Source organism: Coffea eugenioides, chromosome 6 (genome assembly GCF_003713205.1).
Source record: "Coffea eugenioides isolate CCC68of chromosome 6, Ceug_1.0, whole genome shotgun sequence".
In the NCBI taxonomy this organism is placed as follows: domain Eukaryota; kingdom Viridiplantae; phylum Streptophyta; class Magnoliopsida; order Gentianales; family Rubiaceae; genus Coffea; species Coffea eugenioides.
Genome location: NC_040040.1, coordinates 7,779,176 through 7,799,508, shown reverse-complemented (window position 1 = coordinate 7,799,508; position 20,333 = coordinate 7,779,176). Strand labels below are relative to the sequence as shown.

At 35.5% G+C, this 20,333-nt stretch overlaps 1 protein-coding gene across 2 annotated transcripts; it reads right to left on the bottom strand.

Moving 5' to 3' along the window:
* Positions 1 to 158: 158 nt before the first annotated feature.
* LOC113773856 (topless-related protein 4-like) lies at positions 159 to 8,801 on the bottom strand. 2 transcript variants are annotated; one of them, XM_027318460.1, is made up of 26 exons: positions 8,592 to 8,801; positions 8,125 to 8,235; positions 7,468 to 7,647; positions 7,239 to 7,352; positions 6,978 to 7,136; positions 6,707 to 6,893; positions 6,499 to 6,622; positions 6,173 to 6,288; positions 5,698 to 5,866; positions 5,456 to 5,565; positions 5,248 to 5,317; positions 5,063 to 5,136; positions 4,704 to 4,799; positions 4,520 to 4,615; positions 3,743 to 3,870; positions 3,356 to 3,590; positions 3,110 to 3,274; positions 2,921 to 3,013; positions 2,590 to 2,736; positions 2,295 to 2,405; positions 2,035 to 2,214; positions 1,803 to 1,931; positions 1,608 to 1,703; positions 1,144 to 1,332; positions 764 to 930; positions 159 to 679 (listed from the first exon to the last, which is right to left on the bottom strand). In XM_027318460.1, the coding sequence occupies exons 2-26, from the start codon at positions 8,202 to 8,204 to the stop codon at positions 484 to 486; spliced, it is 3,411 nt and encodes a 1,136-aa protein (XP_027174261.1). In that variant the 5' UTR covers positions 8,205 to 8,235; positions 8,592 to 8,801; the 3' UTR covers positions 159 to 483. The 2 variants fall into 2 exon arrangements, with proteins under 2 accessions (XP_027174261.1, XP_027174262.1); XM_027318461.1 differs by having other exon boundaries at positions 6,173 to 6,285.
* Positions 8,802 to 20,333: the final 11,532 nt, after the last annotated feature.

Sequence of the window (20,333 nt, the reverse complement as noted above, 5' to 3'; positions counted from 1 at the left end):
GCAAACTTGTATCGGCGCCACAAGATAATTGTAGCTGTATAACAATTGGCAGATACATCAAAATATCAAATGAAAAAAACCGCAAAGCTGTTCCCTAAAAAATAACAAAATTGAAACATGGCCTAACAAACCTAGAACACAAAAATCACACAAAGAGGGAGGGAGGGGGGGCAGTTCAACTATTAAGCCCATTATTCATTTACTGTTACCTTAGCATAAGCCTCCCAATCTCCTTCACAAACCTTAATTTACATCATGGATCAATACTATCTGGTGGAAGCAAGGGAATTAAACAACAAACTGTTGGCATTAGAATGAAATTGCTTCTGCTTTTCCTGACTAATCTACAAAACAAAGAGTGATATCCTACAAACTACCTTATCTAATGTTGATCCTCCTGCTTGGCGAATAAAACCAAAAGGAACACAGCATATCACTAAAATGCAATAGATACAGTTGTCGAATGGTGATGCTCATTGGATGCTACCTCTGTGGTTGATCTGAACTAGCTGCTCCAGAAGTACTAGGCCCAGTACCGTTTTCAATTGGAGGTAAGGTTCCCCACTTGCCCTCGGATTCTAATGGCTCAAACACATGGATTCCACCGTCTGTTAGGCCCAGTGCAAACTGGTTAGGTTCAGATGGGTGAGCAGCAATGACCAGAGGATGGACCCGTAAACTGCAAAACAATATATGGATGATCAGAGAAAATCAAGTCAAGAACCAATTCATTAAACTATTTTCTGGTGATAGTGACACTGACTTCGGGTTGGTAGGCAGGTATGCAGCTGGATTTATTCGACATCTCAATCGAAGACTTGAAGCAGTAAGAACACCTACGCTTCCATCTTCGAAACTGACATAAATTGACTGACTATCGCAAGAATAAGTGGCATGTGTGATGGGGCCACTTGCTTCTCGAGGTACCCACTATATAATGACAACAATTGAAACATTAGAAGCTGCTGGAAAAATGTATATCCTTGTCAAACCAATTTTGTTGAACAAACTTCTAGGATGAAAATATAGATATAAATATCTGAGAAATAAGGACAATATGTACAAGAATAAGCAAGTAATATTGCAATAAAAATTGGAAGAAAGCTTTATTTAGTAACTGAATTTTAAATTCAGATGCTGGACCTGCTTAAGGCATTCCAGTTTTGGTGCCTCATATATGGCTATTTGTGTTTCGTGGACTGCTAGTAAATGTGTGTGATCTTGGTGAAATTGAACACGGGTATCAGCAAGTGGGGCAGCAGCTCGCCCAGCTGGGATCTGCAAATATTTACTTGTTTGCTTCTCCCATGCATCAGTGCTCCAAACACATAGCTGCAACAACAGAAGAACATCACCACGCGAAATAGCTGTGAAATAGTCTATAGAAAACAGAAAAGGTCATCAAGCTAAAACATGGATACAAAATTCTGTAAATTCCAACATTTCTACAATGAGATCAGCCTTTGTCTGGTCCCTAACCTGCTGGTGTCAGCATATATATCATTCCTAAAGCGTAAGAAAATGGCTAAAGGGGAAATACTGCTTTGATATGTTATAGCTTATCTATCCAGAATTATCCAGTTCCCTAGCAACATAGGCAGCATTACCTGAGAATCTGCTCCTGAAGATACCAGCACATTAAAAGCATTTGAGAAAGCAAGGCCTGTAATTCTTTTCTGATGTCCTTTGAGCTTGGTTTTGACCTGTGCCAATGCCAAGCAGAACATTTAGTTTTTTGCATGTTCAACAGTTTTGAATCAGAGACTTTCTGTCTTAAAGGTGTTGGTGTAAACTAAAACGACCTCATCAACCCGAACATTGTATATTTGGATGGAAGAGTCCTCCATGCCTATAGCAATAATATTGTTATCTTGTGGGTGGAAAGCCAAAAATGTTGCAGCAGGTGGAGGTGCCATGAAGGTTGTCATAGTCTGCAAGCAAACAGCAGGACCATAATAAGATCACTTTGCCAGAGCTCTGAGCTTAACACTTACGAGGCCATTTACTGGAAGAGGAGTTACATGAGGCACTTACCTTAAAAGTCATCATATTAAATAAAGAAATTTTCCCTCCAGAAGCAGACATAACATAGGAGTCATTCTTCGAGAGAGCAAAGCATGGAACAGCATCTTCAGGATTTGTGTCACTAATATCATTGGTCATCAATATTCCACTAGCAGGTTGCCATAGTTGTGGCACAACACCAGCAGTTGCCTATTAGAGCATACATTATTGGAAAATATAAATTGACGTCTTCAAAATAAACGAGTTTATCCATTAGAGTAAGCCAGCACCTTTCCAGTTGGGTTGCGGTCATTTCTTGGCCACTTCCAGAGTTTGTGAACAGCGTTGGCAGCTAATGCCAATATAGCAAGCCCTGAGTTTGTGTATATCAATCTTGAAACCTGAATTGTCAAGAGGAACAAAAGAGTACTTCATCATAATTTTGTTAAGACATCAAAATACTTAACAAACTCCAGAAAGGTGCTTGTGCAAGACAGCCCAAGATGGGAGCTCAAAAGTTTTGTGCCAGATGTACACGAGAGAGAGAGAGAGAGAGAGAGAGAGGGAAAGAGGGAGAGGGCCCACCCTCATTGCTGTCAAACTATCTGGCAACCTCAGAGAGCGACACTGTGATGGTTCATTGATCTCCGTCATTTTCCATATTCTAGATTTGTCTGCAGACTCATCCGCTATTCTGGGCTTCACATCACCCAAATTTCGAGTGTCACCATTCTGGAGGAAGTTACAAGCAAAAGATTCAATGACTAAATGCAAAATCCAGATAATCTATCACCTATCTAGTGAATAATTTAATCTCTGTTGCAGAATGAAGTAGCCTTCCATTCCACAAGTAAAACAGATCAATTATAGAGCAACAGCATAGACTCCATGCTAAATTTCATACAGCAATACTCACCATTGAAACCATGGCTGCAATTGGAGCAACTCTCTCCACAATACTGGACCCAACAGCTGCACTACCAGCAGCAAATGTTCCCAAAGGCGGAGGCTGTCGAAAGATGAAACAATTAAGTGAGAAATTCATGTTTGACAAACAAAAAAATTCTTGTTCTTTCTTTTAGTGGGGAGGAAGGGATCCATCAACCTTCACGATAGAAGCAGAGGGGACCCTAGAAGCATCAAATGGACGATTTTCCATACTTCTAAGTAGCTTAAGACCATCTCCATTTGCCAGGATTTTAATGCCATTCTCATTTGTTGAGACGGCCAACAAAATTCCTTCCTTATTGAATCGAATACAAGGAGAAGCCTAAGCAGAAATCCAAGATTATTAAATTAGCTGAAAAATCCAAAATTATGAAGGTTTATACTTGTGCATAATCAGAATTACCGGTAGTCCACCATCTGCATCAGTGCTGGTTAATGAGTTAACATTATCCATATCCCAAAATTTGATGATGAACTCATCACCCGCAGCCAAGAATCTATTCTTGGTAGTATCAAATTGCACAATCCCAGAAGCTCGCTTCCCTAGACCAATATATGTCCGTTTTACTGCACCTTCACTTTCATTCCACTCCACAAGGTATGACTCACCTTCTTTGTTAGTCCCGCAAGAGAACAACCTACACATTATTGCACCATACAGAATAAAATTTAGCCCCATCCAGTGGAGTTGAAAAAAAGTACTTTAGTGTAAAAAAAATAACGCAAACAAACTCATGGAAACAATCAGAGATGGAAAAGAAATTGTGGAATTCACAAGTTTTTAGTCAACCTTGTTCCATCAGCACTGTATGCCATAGTCGTGGATGAATGCCCCGGTGCGTCGTAATCAACTCTTGAACCTATGTTATCGTACAACCAAGCCTTTATTTTTCCATCAGTTGCAGTTGAGAAGATGAACTGGTTTTAGAAGACAACAGAACAATGTCAAAACAACCAAGTAAGAGCATATATAACTAAAATCGGGAACGACATGTTTCTATTCTCAAAATGTTCTCCTTGATGCAAAGTATGGTCATCCTTGAAAAGGATAGTTTAAAAAAATTGTCAATGTCACTCTGGTTTCCTTTTGCCCCCATGACAATCCCAGCTGGGTAAAGAGGAATTATGTGTTCAAGAATAAATCTGCATATTGAAATTCATATATTACTCTTATCATCAACAATTTGTTTCACCACAAGTTAATAGAGCATGTTGATTCTGGAGTTTTGTGCAAAAGACAATTTTGAAAAAAGAGCTCAAAAAGGAAGAGGCTAAAGGACATAAAAATCTATTCTTTAGACGCTTTTTCAGTTGCAGCACATTTTTTTATTCCTTTCTTTTCTGGGAAAGATGTACTTCTAGGGTTTTGTACTAAATAATCAAGAGAAAATTAAAAATGAAACTTAAATCCACCAATTACTTGGAAATTTATGCGGTTTTAGAAGCCACAGTTTGATGCTCTACATACGACAAGGAAAAAAAGGCAAAAATAATGTACAATCCAAGCAAGCTACCATCATTATATATCCCTTTGGGTTGGGGGGGTGGTGCAGAGGGGAGTCTATACCTGAATGCTTTCTTTGTGATGTGGGCATATAGAATATACAGGGGCTTCATGGCCTTCAAATGTGTAATGCTTGTTCCCAGTAACTGCATCCCAAACCTGTTAAAAGTAAAGCCAAAAGAACACAAGTCATGCATGTCCTTTTTCAGTAATAGAGAGCAAAGAACAAGGTGATTCAAAATGAAACCTTAATAAGCTTATCCTCCCCACATGTAACAACGCAAAGTTGTTTGTTAGGATATGAGAAGGCCAGATCATTGACACTACCAACATGCGCTTCAATCTGGGGGAAAGAAAAGGTCAGGATCTTAGTGTAAAGTTCCAGCCACCAAATTAATATAATATTTCACGAAAATTAAAGTGAAGGTATGCATGTCCAAATAAATATCATTATAAAATTAAGTTCCAACCACCAAATGAAATATAATATTTCTCAAAAATTAAAGCAAAGTTCAGCACGACCAAATAAATATCATTATAAACACATACATACAAAGGTACAATCTAAAAAAAAAAAAAGACATGAGAAATATGCAGAGCAAGGACCTCAAGGTGATTTCTTAAATCGTCAGCTCCATGGTAGGAGTATATGTGTACAATGTGCTTCGAGTATGCAACACCTAAGTTAGCAAACAAAAATGTTAGTATATTCATACTCACTATGCAATCTTAATGTAAAATTTGCAAACTCAACCAGAGAGATATACAAGAAAGTATCATCATCTTCATACCAAAAAGAGTGCCATCAGGGCTCCATATGACACGATTAACTGATGCAGTGTAATCACTTGCCAAAGATGTCTAGACATTAACACCAAAAAATACATCGTCACTTTAAAGAAACACAAAATATATTTTTATTGGCACAGAAAGCAAATAGAGGGATAAAGATATATCTAATTCCAGAAACACCTCGTCTATCATATCTAAAAAACAAACCTGTAGAGCCATTGAACAAGCTCCTAGGTCCCACACCTTGAAACTTCTGTGAGCAAGCCTCTCCCTACTAGCTAGCTCCCAAACCATCACCTCTCCTGTGTTTGTTCCGACTGAAACAAAGCGACAAAATATCAGTATCAAAAAGAAATGGACAGGCTATACCACCTCCAACATGGTACCAGAAGTATTACAAGAATTGTAACTTTCCCTAACAAACAAAAACCTAGATAGGGAGGACTAACCAAGCAGTAAAATTTGTTGCACTGGATGAAAATCCATGCTCTTGACGGCTGAGCCTTGATTTAAACTCAGAACAACAGCCTTAGGCAAGTCATCTGATGAGTATGAACTCTGACCATGACTCTGACCACTAAATCCAACTGGCAAGATGTTGACAGGCATGTTATTTGCCTGCAAAATTAGCAGTTTTAACTACTCAGAATCTAAACATAAAAAGCAGGTAGACACACAGAAAAATCATGTTTACAATTTCTTAATTTCATCCTCTCATGACCAATAAATAGTACTGCAAACTTTGAACGGACTGACCAAGAAAAATAATCAAGCCACAAATCCAACTTTAAACACATAGAGTTGGATGTTTGAGGCATGAAATGAAGAATACATAGAAAGACCAATTAGCAGGAAATTTCTTGAAATAGAGCCAGTAGTCAATGCAACCGAATTGAATACTGGAAAGAAACAATAATTACATACCTCATCTGATATTCCAAAAGGCCTTGATCTCTTCAATACATGGTCAGAGTCAGCAGTTTGATAGTCCATAGCTGGATTATTTGCAGGAGGAGTCCTAGGACGCTTAAGCAGAGCTGCTGCAAAATTCAGTCCATCGAAAAAGACAAAAGGCATCAGATGCTGCCAGAAAATAAATAAAAAATGGGAAAGAGGCAAATTCATCACAGAAAGACTCGGTAATTAGAAATTTCAAAATACATACAAAGTTGAGCATAACTCAGGCACAACCCCACCAATTAACTATCATTTGCATCATATTACCAGAAACCAATTCAAAGTTTAACCACCTGGATTATTGGGTGGATTAAAACCAATTGGCCCTGCAGACGCTGAAGGATGCGGAACAGGTGAAGGATTAGCCATCCATCCTGCAATAGATGTAGGCATAGGTGCTGGTGTCGGCTGAAATGGCTTGAGAAACAAAATTATAAGTCAAGCAATGTACGCCTTGAAAAATCTAAGATCAAACAATGTTTCCTTTTCTAATATACTTACACCATGAGCAGTACCCAAAGGAGGGAAAGCACCAGGCTTAGGAACAGCTCCCATTAGTGGATTAGTCACAGGTGATGGAGCACGTGCCCCATTTGGCTGTGATGGCCCACAAGAATGGTCAACAAAAAGGGTTTTTATATCAGGATTAGGCTTCGGATTCTTGCAAAGTTGATGCTGCCAATTCAAGCTGCAAAAATACTAAATGTCAAGCAAGAAAATTAAATCAAAAATGAAAGTAAGCTTCTATGGTAGCAATTCTTAAGAAACAAACCTCTGGTTAATTAGTGTCCGTAACCTTGAGTTCTTCAGTGTAGGAAAAGTTAACTTATCACGAAATAAAGGATTCGCTTCAATCAACTTCTTAAGTTCGGTAAGCATTATTCCCCTGGCAGACTTAGTATCACCATACTTAGATAGTTGTTCATTATCCCTATGAGATAGTAGATTTGTGTTAAAACGTGCAAATAAAAAAATTAAAAAAATGCAATACTAGCAATGACATTAGTTGATGACCAAAACGTTCATCCTTTACCTAAAATTCTCAAGCGTCAGAAGTTGCGTTATTTCTTTAAAAAGGTCTTCATTAAAAGCCGAAAAGACTTTTAAGTCCTTCACGAGAATATCAACAGCTTTAGCACGGTCCTTCCTGAATTCAAGATGAAGAGCTCATCAATCCAAAATCTCAACAGTCACTTGAGACAAAGATTGCAGTGTAAACAAAACAATGTAATATTAAAAACACATAAAGAGGAAGAACAAACCTATCCAATGCTTCAAGATACTTCTGCTTTCTTATCTCAAAAAAGATTTTCATGGAGTATCTGTTGTCATCCACCTTAGTGAACCCGGATAAATACTTCTCCACCTCATCCCAATCACCATTCGTCACCATTTCTTCAAAATGTCTCATATTAAAGAAAAATCCAGATTCTTGCTCCAACCTTTGCCACATCAATCAGCAAAAAATTAACAAAAGACCAGCAAAATAGAAGTGCACCAAATTCCAAGTAAGCCACCTCATTTGCAAAACAAACTAACTAAGCATCACAAGACTTGTCCATCATTTCTAAGAAATAAACAAGCGAACCAATTCATTCCCAAATTCAGACGGCAATAATTGCTTTTCCAAACCAACTTTACAGGACAATTGAGCATTTACTGATATCCGGAAAATGACAAATTTCTGCAGTCCATGAAGCTAACCAACTGGTCTAATGCTGACTAGTGAAGCCAAGAGTTGAATACACTTAGATCCAAAACAATGCAAAACTCCTTTCTTATTTTCACTTTCTTGTCCTTCAGTCAGTCGAAAATTATAAAGAATAGCCAAAAGGAAAATGAAAATGAATTAAACATTTCAGGATCAAATAAAAGCAAGAACTTTTTTGAAGAGGGGAGGGAGGAAATTAAAACCCTACCTATGAACAGTATCCTTGAATTTCTCTTCATCCAAAAATTGGAGTATCAAAAACACCAGCTCCCTGCTCAGGGACGACATGCTCGCTTCCCTTCACTCCCCCCAGGGGCAGCTGCAAAAATAATTGAATTAACCCCCAAAAGTGAACAACTAATCAAACTTAAACCTTAAAAAACCCGAAAGGATTAAATAAAAATTAAACCAACATACCAATTAATCTATGGGAAAAGAAAAACTTAACCCTCACAGATCAATAAAATTTACTAAAATTTCACAACCGCCATCAAAAAAATCCCAACTGCCAAAAAACCTAAAATCCCAACATACGCGTATATAAATATGCATGTATAGCTTACATGTCTCCATATATGAATTTATCTGTTTATATATATATACACATGTCTGCACGTATAACATATATATACAGACACACACAGAGACAGAGGAGAGGAGAAGAGAAGAGAGTACCTTGAAAGAATGAGAGAGAAAGAAACAGATCGGAGGGTTTTGCGTAGAGAGAGAGAGAAAGAGAGACGTACTTTTGATATTTGGGGTTACTAAACCTTCTCTATCTAGAAATACACAGTTTCTCTCTCTAAAAACTAATTCTTTTTTGGGATTCTAAGGAGGGAGAAATCAATCTGTGAGTGAGCGAGTGAGAGAGAGAAAGAGAGATGAGAAGATGTGAAGAGGAGGCAAATGAAGTTGCCCTGTATCAGACAAAATAAATAGTGCGAGATGATAAGTACATTTCAACAGAGGGCAGAGAGAGGCTCTTTGATAGGTTCGTGTGCTTATATCTAGACCGCGACTCTGCTTATACAAGTCACTTGATAACTGAGGTCGCTTTTACCTGCCTTTTTTTCAACACGTCTAAAATGGATTTATATTCGGCTGGATTTGCGGGGTTTCCGATGGAGAGTTGGGAGATGAACCACTGCGGGAATCCACATGAAGACTCCATGCGCTCGCAATCAACACTCGTACCGCACTCTTATCTCAGGGCATTGTAACATTTTTAGAATGTAATCCACATACCACGTCAGCATTTCACTTTCTCCTCTTTTATTACACTTCCACTCATAATAGATTACACTCCACAAGGTGTAATAGTATGGGTCCATAATTAAATCAAATACATTTATTTTAATAATGCATAACTCATATCCCATAAATAAATAAAGTAATTTTTAAAAATAAATTTGTTATTTTTTTAAAAAAAAGTATTAACATTCATTAAATTTTTTACCTTTTGAATTTTTTATTTTCTAAAAATAATATTATTAATATCTAAGTTTGAACAATATATCTTTTTCTTTCTCTCAAAAATAATATATTGTTATTTTTTAAAAAATAATTATGCAGAACATTAAACAGAATGCTGGGCAAAATTTTATAACCTTCAAGTTTGCTGGGCAAAATTTTGTCTGACTGCTAAATTTTGTAACGAGCCCACCCATTATGCTCCCGTTGGAGATGCCCTTATGCACTACTATTATTAATTATTAACGTTCAACTATTCTACTGTTCAATTATTAACCTTTTTATTTATTCATGCACTGACACAGTGGGATGTTTTTTTTTTCTTTTACACTAATAATTATGAATATGCGTGCGTGATTTGAATTTTAAATTTAAATTTATCATGTAAAATATTATCGAGAGCAACAAACAAACAATCGTGAACCGAAAACATATTTTTTTACATGAGTAATTGGATTTTCTATTTTTAAGTGTACGGTCATGCGCGACTATACATGATCTTCAAAATAGGAATCTTTGATCATTGAGTTTGTGCGTTTCAGCCAGTCTCTCCGGTCACAAACAGGTGCTTTTGTTACTGTGCCGCCATCAGATTGTGCATGAAAATCGTGTGTACTGTATACAACAAGTGAATGTGCTCCGTTACAACTTCACATGCGGTTTAACAATTTCCACGAGAGAAGCCACTAGGTAGTAATTTGTACCGTTCCTTTTTCGGACAAATCTGCAGGAGAAATTGATGGATGAGAAATTTTATTTATTTATTTATTTATGATGTGAGATTTAACCCCCAAAAAAAAAAAGTTTGGCATCACCGATGCAATTAATCCACACGTCCAAAATTTGAAATTAACGAAAGCTCTTACTATTTAGAAAGACAGCTTTTCTATCGAATAGGTGTCTAAATGATTTCTTTTCCGCAAGTTATATACCTTTACTGATCAATCAATTAGCATACACCACAAACAAATACTCCATCATATGTACTCTCTATGATCAGCAGCCTATCTGTACAACAACAGCTATGACTCTTTTGCTAATATTTATTATTTACTAAAAACAGAGAGGGAAAACGCCTAGAAGTTGTTGAGTACGTAAAAAATTCCAACTATACTAATGAGTTTAAATGCGCGCCACACTATCTGCACAAGAAAGATTAAGGGTGTGTTTGGATTGCAATTTTTTAAATAAAAATTGTTACGTTTTTCGTGAATACATTTTTCAATCACTTTTTTTATTTCACATGTATCAAATCGCTATAATAATTTTTCTACAAAAAGTCCAGACAGAAAAATACAATCCAAACAAAACGTATAAGTTTTTCATTAAAAAAGAAAACCCTTCTTAAGTCATGTGTATCAAGCACTTGTTGAACAAAACAAAACCAAGCTAAGACTGTACTGCCAAGAGTGTAATTGTGGGACTTGATTTTCAAGTTGCAAATATAAGAAATTAGGTGACAAAAGTCAAAGAGAGGTCACGTTCTTCTTTTTTGAAGAAGAAAATATCATGTGGGACCTGTTAATAGCAGTACTTTTTTCATTTCATTTCATTTCATTCTCCGTGGAGAACAACAGATAAGACCTTCATTAACAGGGCATGGACAAGACCACTAAAACAGGGAAGCGAAGTGAACGTCGTAATAGGGCATGAGGACAATAATAATATTATGCTTCTTAAAGTTTGTCATCTACTGTGTGTGGGCTTACAACGATGTGGTCTGGCAGCATCACTATAATGCATTTCACAAATTAAGCTGATGTAATTAATGGCATGTAATCAACGTAATTAAAAGTAAAGAATCTTTGCACTAATATCATCATCTTTTGTTTTGTCCCGTAGCTTGCACTTTTAGGCAACCACGATCATTTAATGGCATTGGCGGCCAACATTTGCAAGCTTTATTTTCTTTCTTTTAATAAAAGAAGGAAAAAAATGCTTCCATAAAATGTCGAATGAATAACCTAATGTGTACCATGTCCTGTCAAATGAAAACGAGGAAATTTTCATGAAAGCCAGTGGTGGTCATTTCACCGCAATAACATCGACGATCAACGTCGTAGAGACTTTATATTGTGAAGTTGTATCACCCAGATCCACTTGTTTTTTTATGACAAAAAGTATCAACGCAAGTGCATGTAGATAGCCTGGGTTCGATTGTTTGTTTTTTGTTTTTTTTAAATAAAATTAAATTGTAAAGTACAAATAAATAAAAGCAAAAAACAAAATGTAAGTTATAAACTAATGGAGCGTCCCTTGATAAAGTCCTAAATACATCACTTAAAAATGCTTTCGTTTGATCATCTGGCTTTATCTTTCAACGTTGAAATTCATAATCTTTTTTTTTTTTTGTGCGTGCGTCGAAAGTTAGAAAGACTCTTTATTGCATTAAATGGCTGACGATGAATTCATAATTCATTGACATAGAAAATACTCATACACGAGATACAATAATAATATTTCCTAGGTCCCAAATTATTTATCATATTTTGAGATTTCAACTTTTAAATAACAATGGTTTGATGGTGATGCTAGTGAACTTGTTTTCAGAATTGTCCTGAAAATTTTAATTCTGAATTTGAATATAGTATGAAATATAGATAAAAATTGAACTAAATTTGAAAAAAATTGATCAAAAGTAACTTTTTGACTTTAGTGAGATAACAAATATTTTCAAACATACTAAAATAAAAAATATGACATTTTATTAGCAACATTTTATTAGCATGGAGGAGTCATATGAAAAGATTATCTGTCCTTGAGTCCGGTTGCCGATCGTGGTCCAATAATTGCCATTTATTGCATACGAAACCGTGGGGTGCTGTCCTCGCAAACCTCAGCTGAACTGGACAACTTAATCAATCATTTCCAAAAAGGAAATTAAAAAGAAAAAATCTAAATGTCCTATTTGAGGAAAACTGTGTGTATTAAATGCTCCATCCGTCCCATTTTGATAATCCTGATTCTTTTTCACACAGTTTAATAAAAAGTAGTTAACTTTGTTGGACCAATCAATTTAGATAGTTATTTTCCTAAAATACCCTCACATTAATTAGAGTACAACTTTACTGGAACTTGAATTGATGGTAAAAAAAGAATCAACTCTCATTAAATGGGATAGGCTTATAGTAACAACAACTTACATTGAATAAAGGTATTTTAGGAAAATTAAAATACAACTATATTCTTCAATCGGAAAGTGGACTACAATTTGGGACAGACGAAAAAGAAAAAACAGGACTATCAAAATGAGACGGATGGAGTATTAATATGAGTGGGTCCGTTTGGTACGTAGAGACACGCGCTGAAGTGATAAAGGATGATTGCCGACAAGACCTCTTCCGATCCCTGAAAAGGTACAGGTACTACTACTAGTTATAGATGGCGACAAATGTCTCAAATGTCAACTTTTAAGGTTTTTTTTTTTTGAAAAAAAAAACCCGGACTTTCTTAAGAGAATTGAGTCTCCTTTCCTTCTAAACTTGTTTTTTTTATATAATTACTAAAAAATATGAAATAAAAAAGGGAAAAATGCTTGGCAAGTGCAGGCGTTAATGAGTGGAGAGTGCGGATCACGCAGCTCTGGTTGCACGCGGAAAGCAGGGTCCATTGCATGGAAACTGTAGCCATAGTTTACGTTTTTTGCGTGCTGTTGCGCGTTGGGATGGGCACATCATGTCTGGCCACCGAACCTGCGTAGCCTCTTTTAATCCACAACTAGCATTAACTTTCGATAATTGTTACTAAAAATGGTTGTTACTATAATTTTGTCCACCACTAATTGTTCTTAACGGCTTGATGTCACAAATTTGGCCTTGTTTGAGAGGGTAAAGAAGTTATTCTATATATGAGAACCCAAAAGAAGAAAATGTTTATAACTTTATTCTCATTTTGCTTGGTGAGTTTGGGAAAGAAATAAAAGGTGATTAAAGCCTAATCGGATGAACAATCACCTTGTTTAGCATTTGCAGGTTAAGTTGTCATTTAAAGTAAAGTGCCGCTAGCCTTTTCTTCAATCAGCATTTTCACTCCGATTTTGCAGAGAAAGATTTGTTGCTGCTCTTATCATGCAAAAACAGCGTCCTATTATGATAATCGATTTGCTTTTAAGGACAATTTCGTGGTCCATAACTTTTAAACAATATCAAGTGTGTTTTGATTGCATCTTATTTACGCACACGGATGTGCTTGTATCACCAACGTATTTTTTAATTATTTTTTTATCTTGGGTACATTAGATTAAAAAAGTGCTACAGTATTTTTTTAAAAAAAATATCTAAAATAATCTCTTGTCCAAACACGCTACGTTCTTAGTTTTTTCCCTAGTTATCAAGAGTAGTTTTTTTTTTTTTTTGCCCCTAAGCGAAAGAAAATATGCCCTAAAAGTACGCTTGTACTTGAACTCAAGAAAGAAAGAAATTAGTAGTGCTATTACTTTACTGATGTCAAAAGCAACTCGAAGGAAAACACACATTAGACATGCAAAAACTAAGTACAGAAAACGAAAGGGAAAAATAAGCGGAGTTGGTTCAATATTTTCTTATAGAAAATGGCAATTCGTAAGCTGGATCGGTAAATTCTCTATGATATCCAAAGAATCATAGGGTATTATTTGAAATATTATTTGGAATAATTACTGTAACACTTTTTGTGATGTGATGTATGTAAGATAAAAAGGTGGTTGAAAATATAAAAAGGTGGGTTGAAAAATGTGTTTATGATGCAAGCGAAATATTATTTAATAAGACAGTAGTGCTATCCAAACACTCCCACCTGAGGACATTCTATGATATCCAAACTACTCCACTTGTTAGAAAGCACGTTTTTTCGCATCTATGATATCCAAAATAACAAAAATAATATGCCAAACACGGAGAAGCTTTCTTAGTTCTCTGCATGAAGGAATAATACCGATGGGGATGCCCCGGTCCCGTTGCATATATATATTTCCTACGGATTTGGTCACGCACGTAGTAACGGAGGCCTACACACTTGGGATCTATAGCAATTTATAGTAACAATTAACTTCTTACTACGATTTCCAGTCAACGCCCACAAATCGAATTCGTCTGTGCATTATTTTCGCCACTTGGCATCGAGTCTTAATTATCTCATGGTCAACGCAAACTACTTCCTCCCTTTTTTTATAACTGACGTTTAAGAAATTTGCTCTAGTGTACTTTTATCTGTCGTTTTATTATTCCCATACAGTATTAATTATTTTTTCACAATTTTGCCCTTTTATTTCTCTTTTCCAATACAGGGTTCTTAATTACTACTCCTAGTAATTATTGCTTCTCTCTTTGTAACAACCCTAGTAATTATCTGCCCCTCCGTATTCTAGTGAGAGAAAACATGGGTGAATTGAACAATTAATGAGGGTACAAAAAGAAAGTAATGTACAGATTTAAACAATGAAAAACTTTTCTTAATTGGTGTGCAAAACCTTAAACGTCAGTTATAAAAAAAGGGAGGGAGTATATGGTATCAATTAAATTATTAATTTTTTTTAAAAAAGAACTAGAAAAGTAAATGAACATTTACAAATCCCAATCCCTTTTCGCGTATATACTCACAACAGCGGAAAACGATGGGAAAAGAAAATCGAAATAAAAAAGGAAAGCAAAGAGAAAGAGGAAAAAGCGAAAGCGAAACGGAATATATGAAGATAAAAAGTGTGACCGAAAAAAAAAAGTTTTGATCCCAGCTGTGCACAAAAAGATTCGCCATTTATTTCAGAGGACGTTTATTATCAATTTATTTCTCTGCATGACCTAATCATCATCATCATCTTCTCTTTTTTTTACCTAATGATCTTTCTAGTAAGCCTAAACCAAAAAAAAAAAAAAAAAAAACTAGCTAGAAAACAAAATGGTTGGATAATTAATTACTATGTAATCTTGCGGTGATGGATTCATGATACGGCTGCTTTAAGAAACATACTCACGAGCTTTGACTGTTCATTAAAAATGTTTCACGGGCTCAAAATTAAGGGCATTTGCGAGTAAATATGAATGTTGGTTCTACGCTATAAGGCGTTTTTTTTTTTTGGTTGAAAAAATTATCAGACATATATATATATATACTTGTCCTTTCTCGGACTTCAATTCCTACATAAGAAGCCACAGTATATTTCTTCTCTAGCTAATGCAACCTACCTCGACAACAGCATTGTCTTCCAAAAACATAGTATCATTAAGTTGGAGCTAACATCCTAATCACAAAACTCCCTATATTTACCTAAAACTTTACTAATTATTTGGATAGGAGATTATTTGAAATATTATTTGGAATAATTACTGTAACACTTGTTGTGATGTGATGTGTGTGAGATAAAAATGTAATTGGAAAGATAAAAAGGTGTATTAAAAATTGTAATGGTGATGTAAGCAAATAAATTTGGGTAAATAATCTCCTTCCAAACACACACAGATCCGATTCAAAGAAACACGAATCACTTTTAACATACACCAGTCAAGTAATTAGCAAATCAACCCAGGTCGCAAAGATACAATTTATGCAACATTTAATGGTGTGTTTGGATTGAAAATTTTGTTAGAATAATTATTTTAGCATTTTTTTTTGTAAGTGATTGATAAAATTAAAAAGAATTATTGAAAAACGTAGTTGCGGCCAATTCAAGCTTGCTTACGTTGTAAAGGGAAGTATACAGTCTTCTAGCTTTTATTTATTTTTCCTTTTATGATTACTTTTTCAAAGGAAGCTTTTCCGGTGAAATCAGAAAAACACTCAACCTTTTTTTTTTTTTTTTTACCAACTCAACTCCAGTGTTGAAAAAAAACGGTTTAACCATTTTTCCAGCCTACGGACTAATTGCTGTGGGTTCCACTGCGATGATCAGACCGACAATTCCATCCGACGTAACAGTGTAACACGACATTTTTATGTATTTCTTCTTTCTTATCTTATCTTACCCTTTTAAAGGAAAATAAGACTCTTGCCAGACGTCACGATCAAGGGCAGCCATCTGTCTGTTCACCATACTACTGCTAGACTTAGTACGTACTTTAATTCTCGCCCTTTTCGTCAATTTATCGTCTCATCTTTTTACAGTTCTTGGATATTATCGGCCGTAGAAATTCGAATCAGCCCGTTTTCGTGTCCCAAGATGCAAAGAACCACATGTTATGTCGATGTGGCGCAGGACATGTTTTACTCTGCTGAACATGATCAGAATATTGTGACCTCTTGTAGCGGAGAATTAATTAGGTGCAAACAAGTTCCATGGTCACAATGAGCAGGGACAGGCAGTTAGGATTCCTGTGGAGTTTCTGAGGTTGTACTAGTGGAGTATTTTTTTTTTAGTATTCCATCCCTCTCATTTTCATAATTTTGAATTCGTTTCACACGATTTAAGAAGATTTATTTGATTTTGTTAGAAGAATAAATTTAGTCTACTAACTTTCTAAAATATTATTACATTAATATTAGAAGTGTGACTAATCATTATACATTTACATCTATCGTAAAAATTTTGTACATACACTACTACTACAGTAAAATATTTAAAAAATAATTAATCCAAACGGAGCCTATATATTTTTTAATTAAAAAGTAGATTATAATTTGGAATGAATGAAAAAAAAAAAACAAGGCTATCAAAATGGGAAAGGGAGTATATGATTTGATTTGATGTACACTCATATAATTTTATTATTGTACTACTTGCAATTTGTTGACATCAATTCAATATGTGAAAAAAGGTATGCATTAATTTAATAAAAGAATATCACACAAAATGTAATTATATCTGTCCCAATTCCGTAATAATTACTCAACAAAATCACGAAAAATCGATGAGAATTGTACCACTATCGGATCATACAGATGCAAAAGATACTCATATAAATTTAAGAGAACCCAGGTTTAGTAGCAATTGTCAACCAGTGCAAGAGGCACCCTAGTTATAGGTCTCTCATTCTCATCTAGGGAAGCCACCGGCCAAAGTTTTCCAATCCGTGGCCTTTCTCATGGAAATTACGAAAACAAGGTGAAATGACATCTGATCCGGGTTCAGAAGATGCGGAAATGAAAGTTGTTAGTATAAAATTTGAGCATATTAATACCTAAACTATTATGTTATTTTCCATTTTTGGTGTCGATTTATTAATGTCTAGTCAAATCCATAATTCCAACGTGGATTGAAGATCATACACAGGCATAAAAAAGTAGTAGTTGCCTAATAGGTGCATGAACTCGAAACAGTAGTGTCTTGGTTAGAGTGCTTTAGTAGTACAAGATATGAATGACTCAGCAAGGTGGTCCTGGTCTCTAAATTAAAAAGAAAATTTATGGTGTGAAAGCGGCTCCTGGAATTTTGCGCACCACTGGACATATCGCGATACGTTCAACTGGGCATTGCTTAAACAGAAATACCTTTAAGAGAGATTAGTAGGAATCAAATTTTATAGAGTAGTAATAGTCTTGGCGCGACTAAACTGTCTCCCGTTTGGGGGGAATAACTGACGAAGTCGACGCACCAGAATCGGCTCGACTCGATTCGATTCATTTTATGAAAAAAATCAGACGTATAATGTCCCATCTTTCTTATAATCATATTTGTGTGATTATATCCAAATAATAATAATAATAATAATACCGAATAATAATAATAATACCGCATAATCTACAAGTGGACTATTAAGTCAAAGCTACCCGAAAATATTTCAATCATAATGGACTCTACACATTTTAACTTTTAACCATTTTCCTTATGTACGATAAATTTATCTAGATCATTGTAAAATTAAACTTAAAGATCTCAAAGCTTACGGGTGACTAATCGTTCTTTGATGTTATGGATCATCATTAAAATTTTCGACAGACTACTATGCTTATAAAATAAGTTGTTGTACATATTTTTTAGTTTGATTTGCAATGAATCCCTTAACAGATCAACTTGAATGATGTTTTATAGTTTAAAGATTTTATACCAATCTTCCCTAGGCCCCAATGTTTCATTAATATTTGTAGACAATAATAGAAAAGTTTGCGTTACGTAATCGAAGTTAGGCAAGCCAAACTAGTTTCTCCGTAATGGGCTTGCACCCTCCATTAGACCCCAAAAAAAAAAAAGTTTCCTGTAGACTATAAAATTAAACAAATTTAACTAAATAGCTCTTCAAGTTACTGTATGCAATGGATAACAAAGCGTAATTCAGTTGATAAGACGTTTTAGTCGTAATCGACAGATCATTTATTCGAATCATTAAGAAAGATAAGTAAGAAATCATTACTAATTCTAAAAAACAAAGAAGTGCTATATGCAATGACTCTTTTTCGAGGGATCCTCCGGAACGAGACCGCGGTGTCTTTTATGATGCGCGTGGCTCTTTTATCGTGGTCATTCGGTGCTGCTTATTAGTTATTATTATTTGATTTTGTTGTCAATTAGTAATATCGTTGGTCGCTATCTTTTACCTTTTACTTAGTGGATATTGTGCAGATGCATTGGGGAATCCGAGGAAGAGTTTTCTTTTCCCATAACATTATAATTCCTCGTGGAAAAAGAGCAACCCAATTTCAATGGGATGTTTGGAGATGGCACATCTCAATATTCCGTTACCACTTTGTTCCAAATGGCAATGGACTTTCTTACGCAGGATGAACTTTCAACGAAGCTTCCTCATGTTTTTCTTTTTCCCACCTTAGGAGTTCCTTTTTATTCCACCGTTGCTCTTGTTATTCCCGGAAAAATCTCTTCCCCGCTAAGACTCATCATAAAGAGAATTAGCAATTCTTTTTATTTTTCTGATATCAAATTGGAATGTGGAGAAGAAATTAAGAAAGAAGCTAGAAAAACTAAAAAACTAAAAAAAAAAATTCCCAAATATATTCACTCTTCAGTTTGTCCTTTCCATTTATGCTGTGAGACATACTAGACATGCTGATGCAATTCTTGAACCCCCACTTAACCTAACATGCACGGTCTACTGAAATTTATGAAGATTGAAAAGGACATGCACTTTCTTTTTTTCTTTTAAGCTTTTTTGGTGTGTGGTTGCCCGTGGACTTTGCTTATTTTAGAACCTTGTCAAAAGCTTCAGTTTCTAACAATTGATGGCTTGGGATACATTTCATTTCACGTTGCGATAATGTCTCATTAACTTGTAAATTCCAGTACATATGCTTGTTCTCCGATCCCAGCCTAATGATTCTTTGCTCCTTGGTAGTCCGACTAGTTACGTAATCTGATAGTTATTAGCAAATTTCATGATCGACTCCCGTGTATTATTTTGTCTTGTATTCTTGAAGTAAGACTCTACATAAATTTAGGGGATTAGTCCGGTCGAAAGTTGGGATATCCCTAAATAAAAAAAAATATAAATAATGATTCCTTGATTCATTTTAATAACCTGTAGTATATCGTCTATCACAGCGATTGTAGTCAAGCTAACAAGACCGGCCACCTTGTCTATGAAAGTAGCGATATCCTCAGCCGATTGCTAAATATTATTCATTCTTCTGTAAAGTGTAAAACAAGAATCCACGGCACACACAAAAAAAAGGAAAAGAAGAAGAAGAAGAAGAAAATAGTAGAGGAGAGAGAATAAGATTATATTTGACCATAATAAAAAAGAAAAAGAAAAAGATGCAAAATATTTGCACACTTGTCAACTCAAATACATTATAGTTAGTACAATTGAATTGGTGGGTGTGGGGCCTCTGGGCCGCCGGATCATTTGTCGGAAATTGTCAAACGAGCGGCTAATGGGTGGGCTACGTGTAATTGAAAGCGCTTCTTACCGATTGCATTGCGCAGGGTACCATGCTTAACTTGGGCAGTTTTATCTTACTTACATTTCCAGGTTGGATGCGGGAACGAGGGATGTCGAAGAAGACTGTTGTTAATAACAGCCTCTGCCGTCAATGTGAACGGAGGAAATTCATCGGAGGTGAGAGGACGGGAGAGGAGGTGGCTCTTTT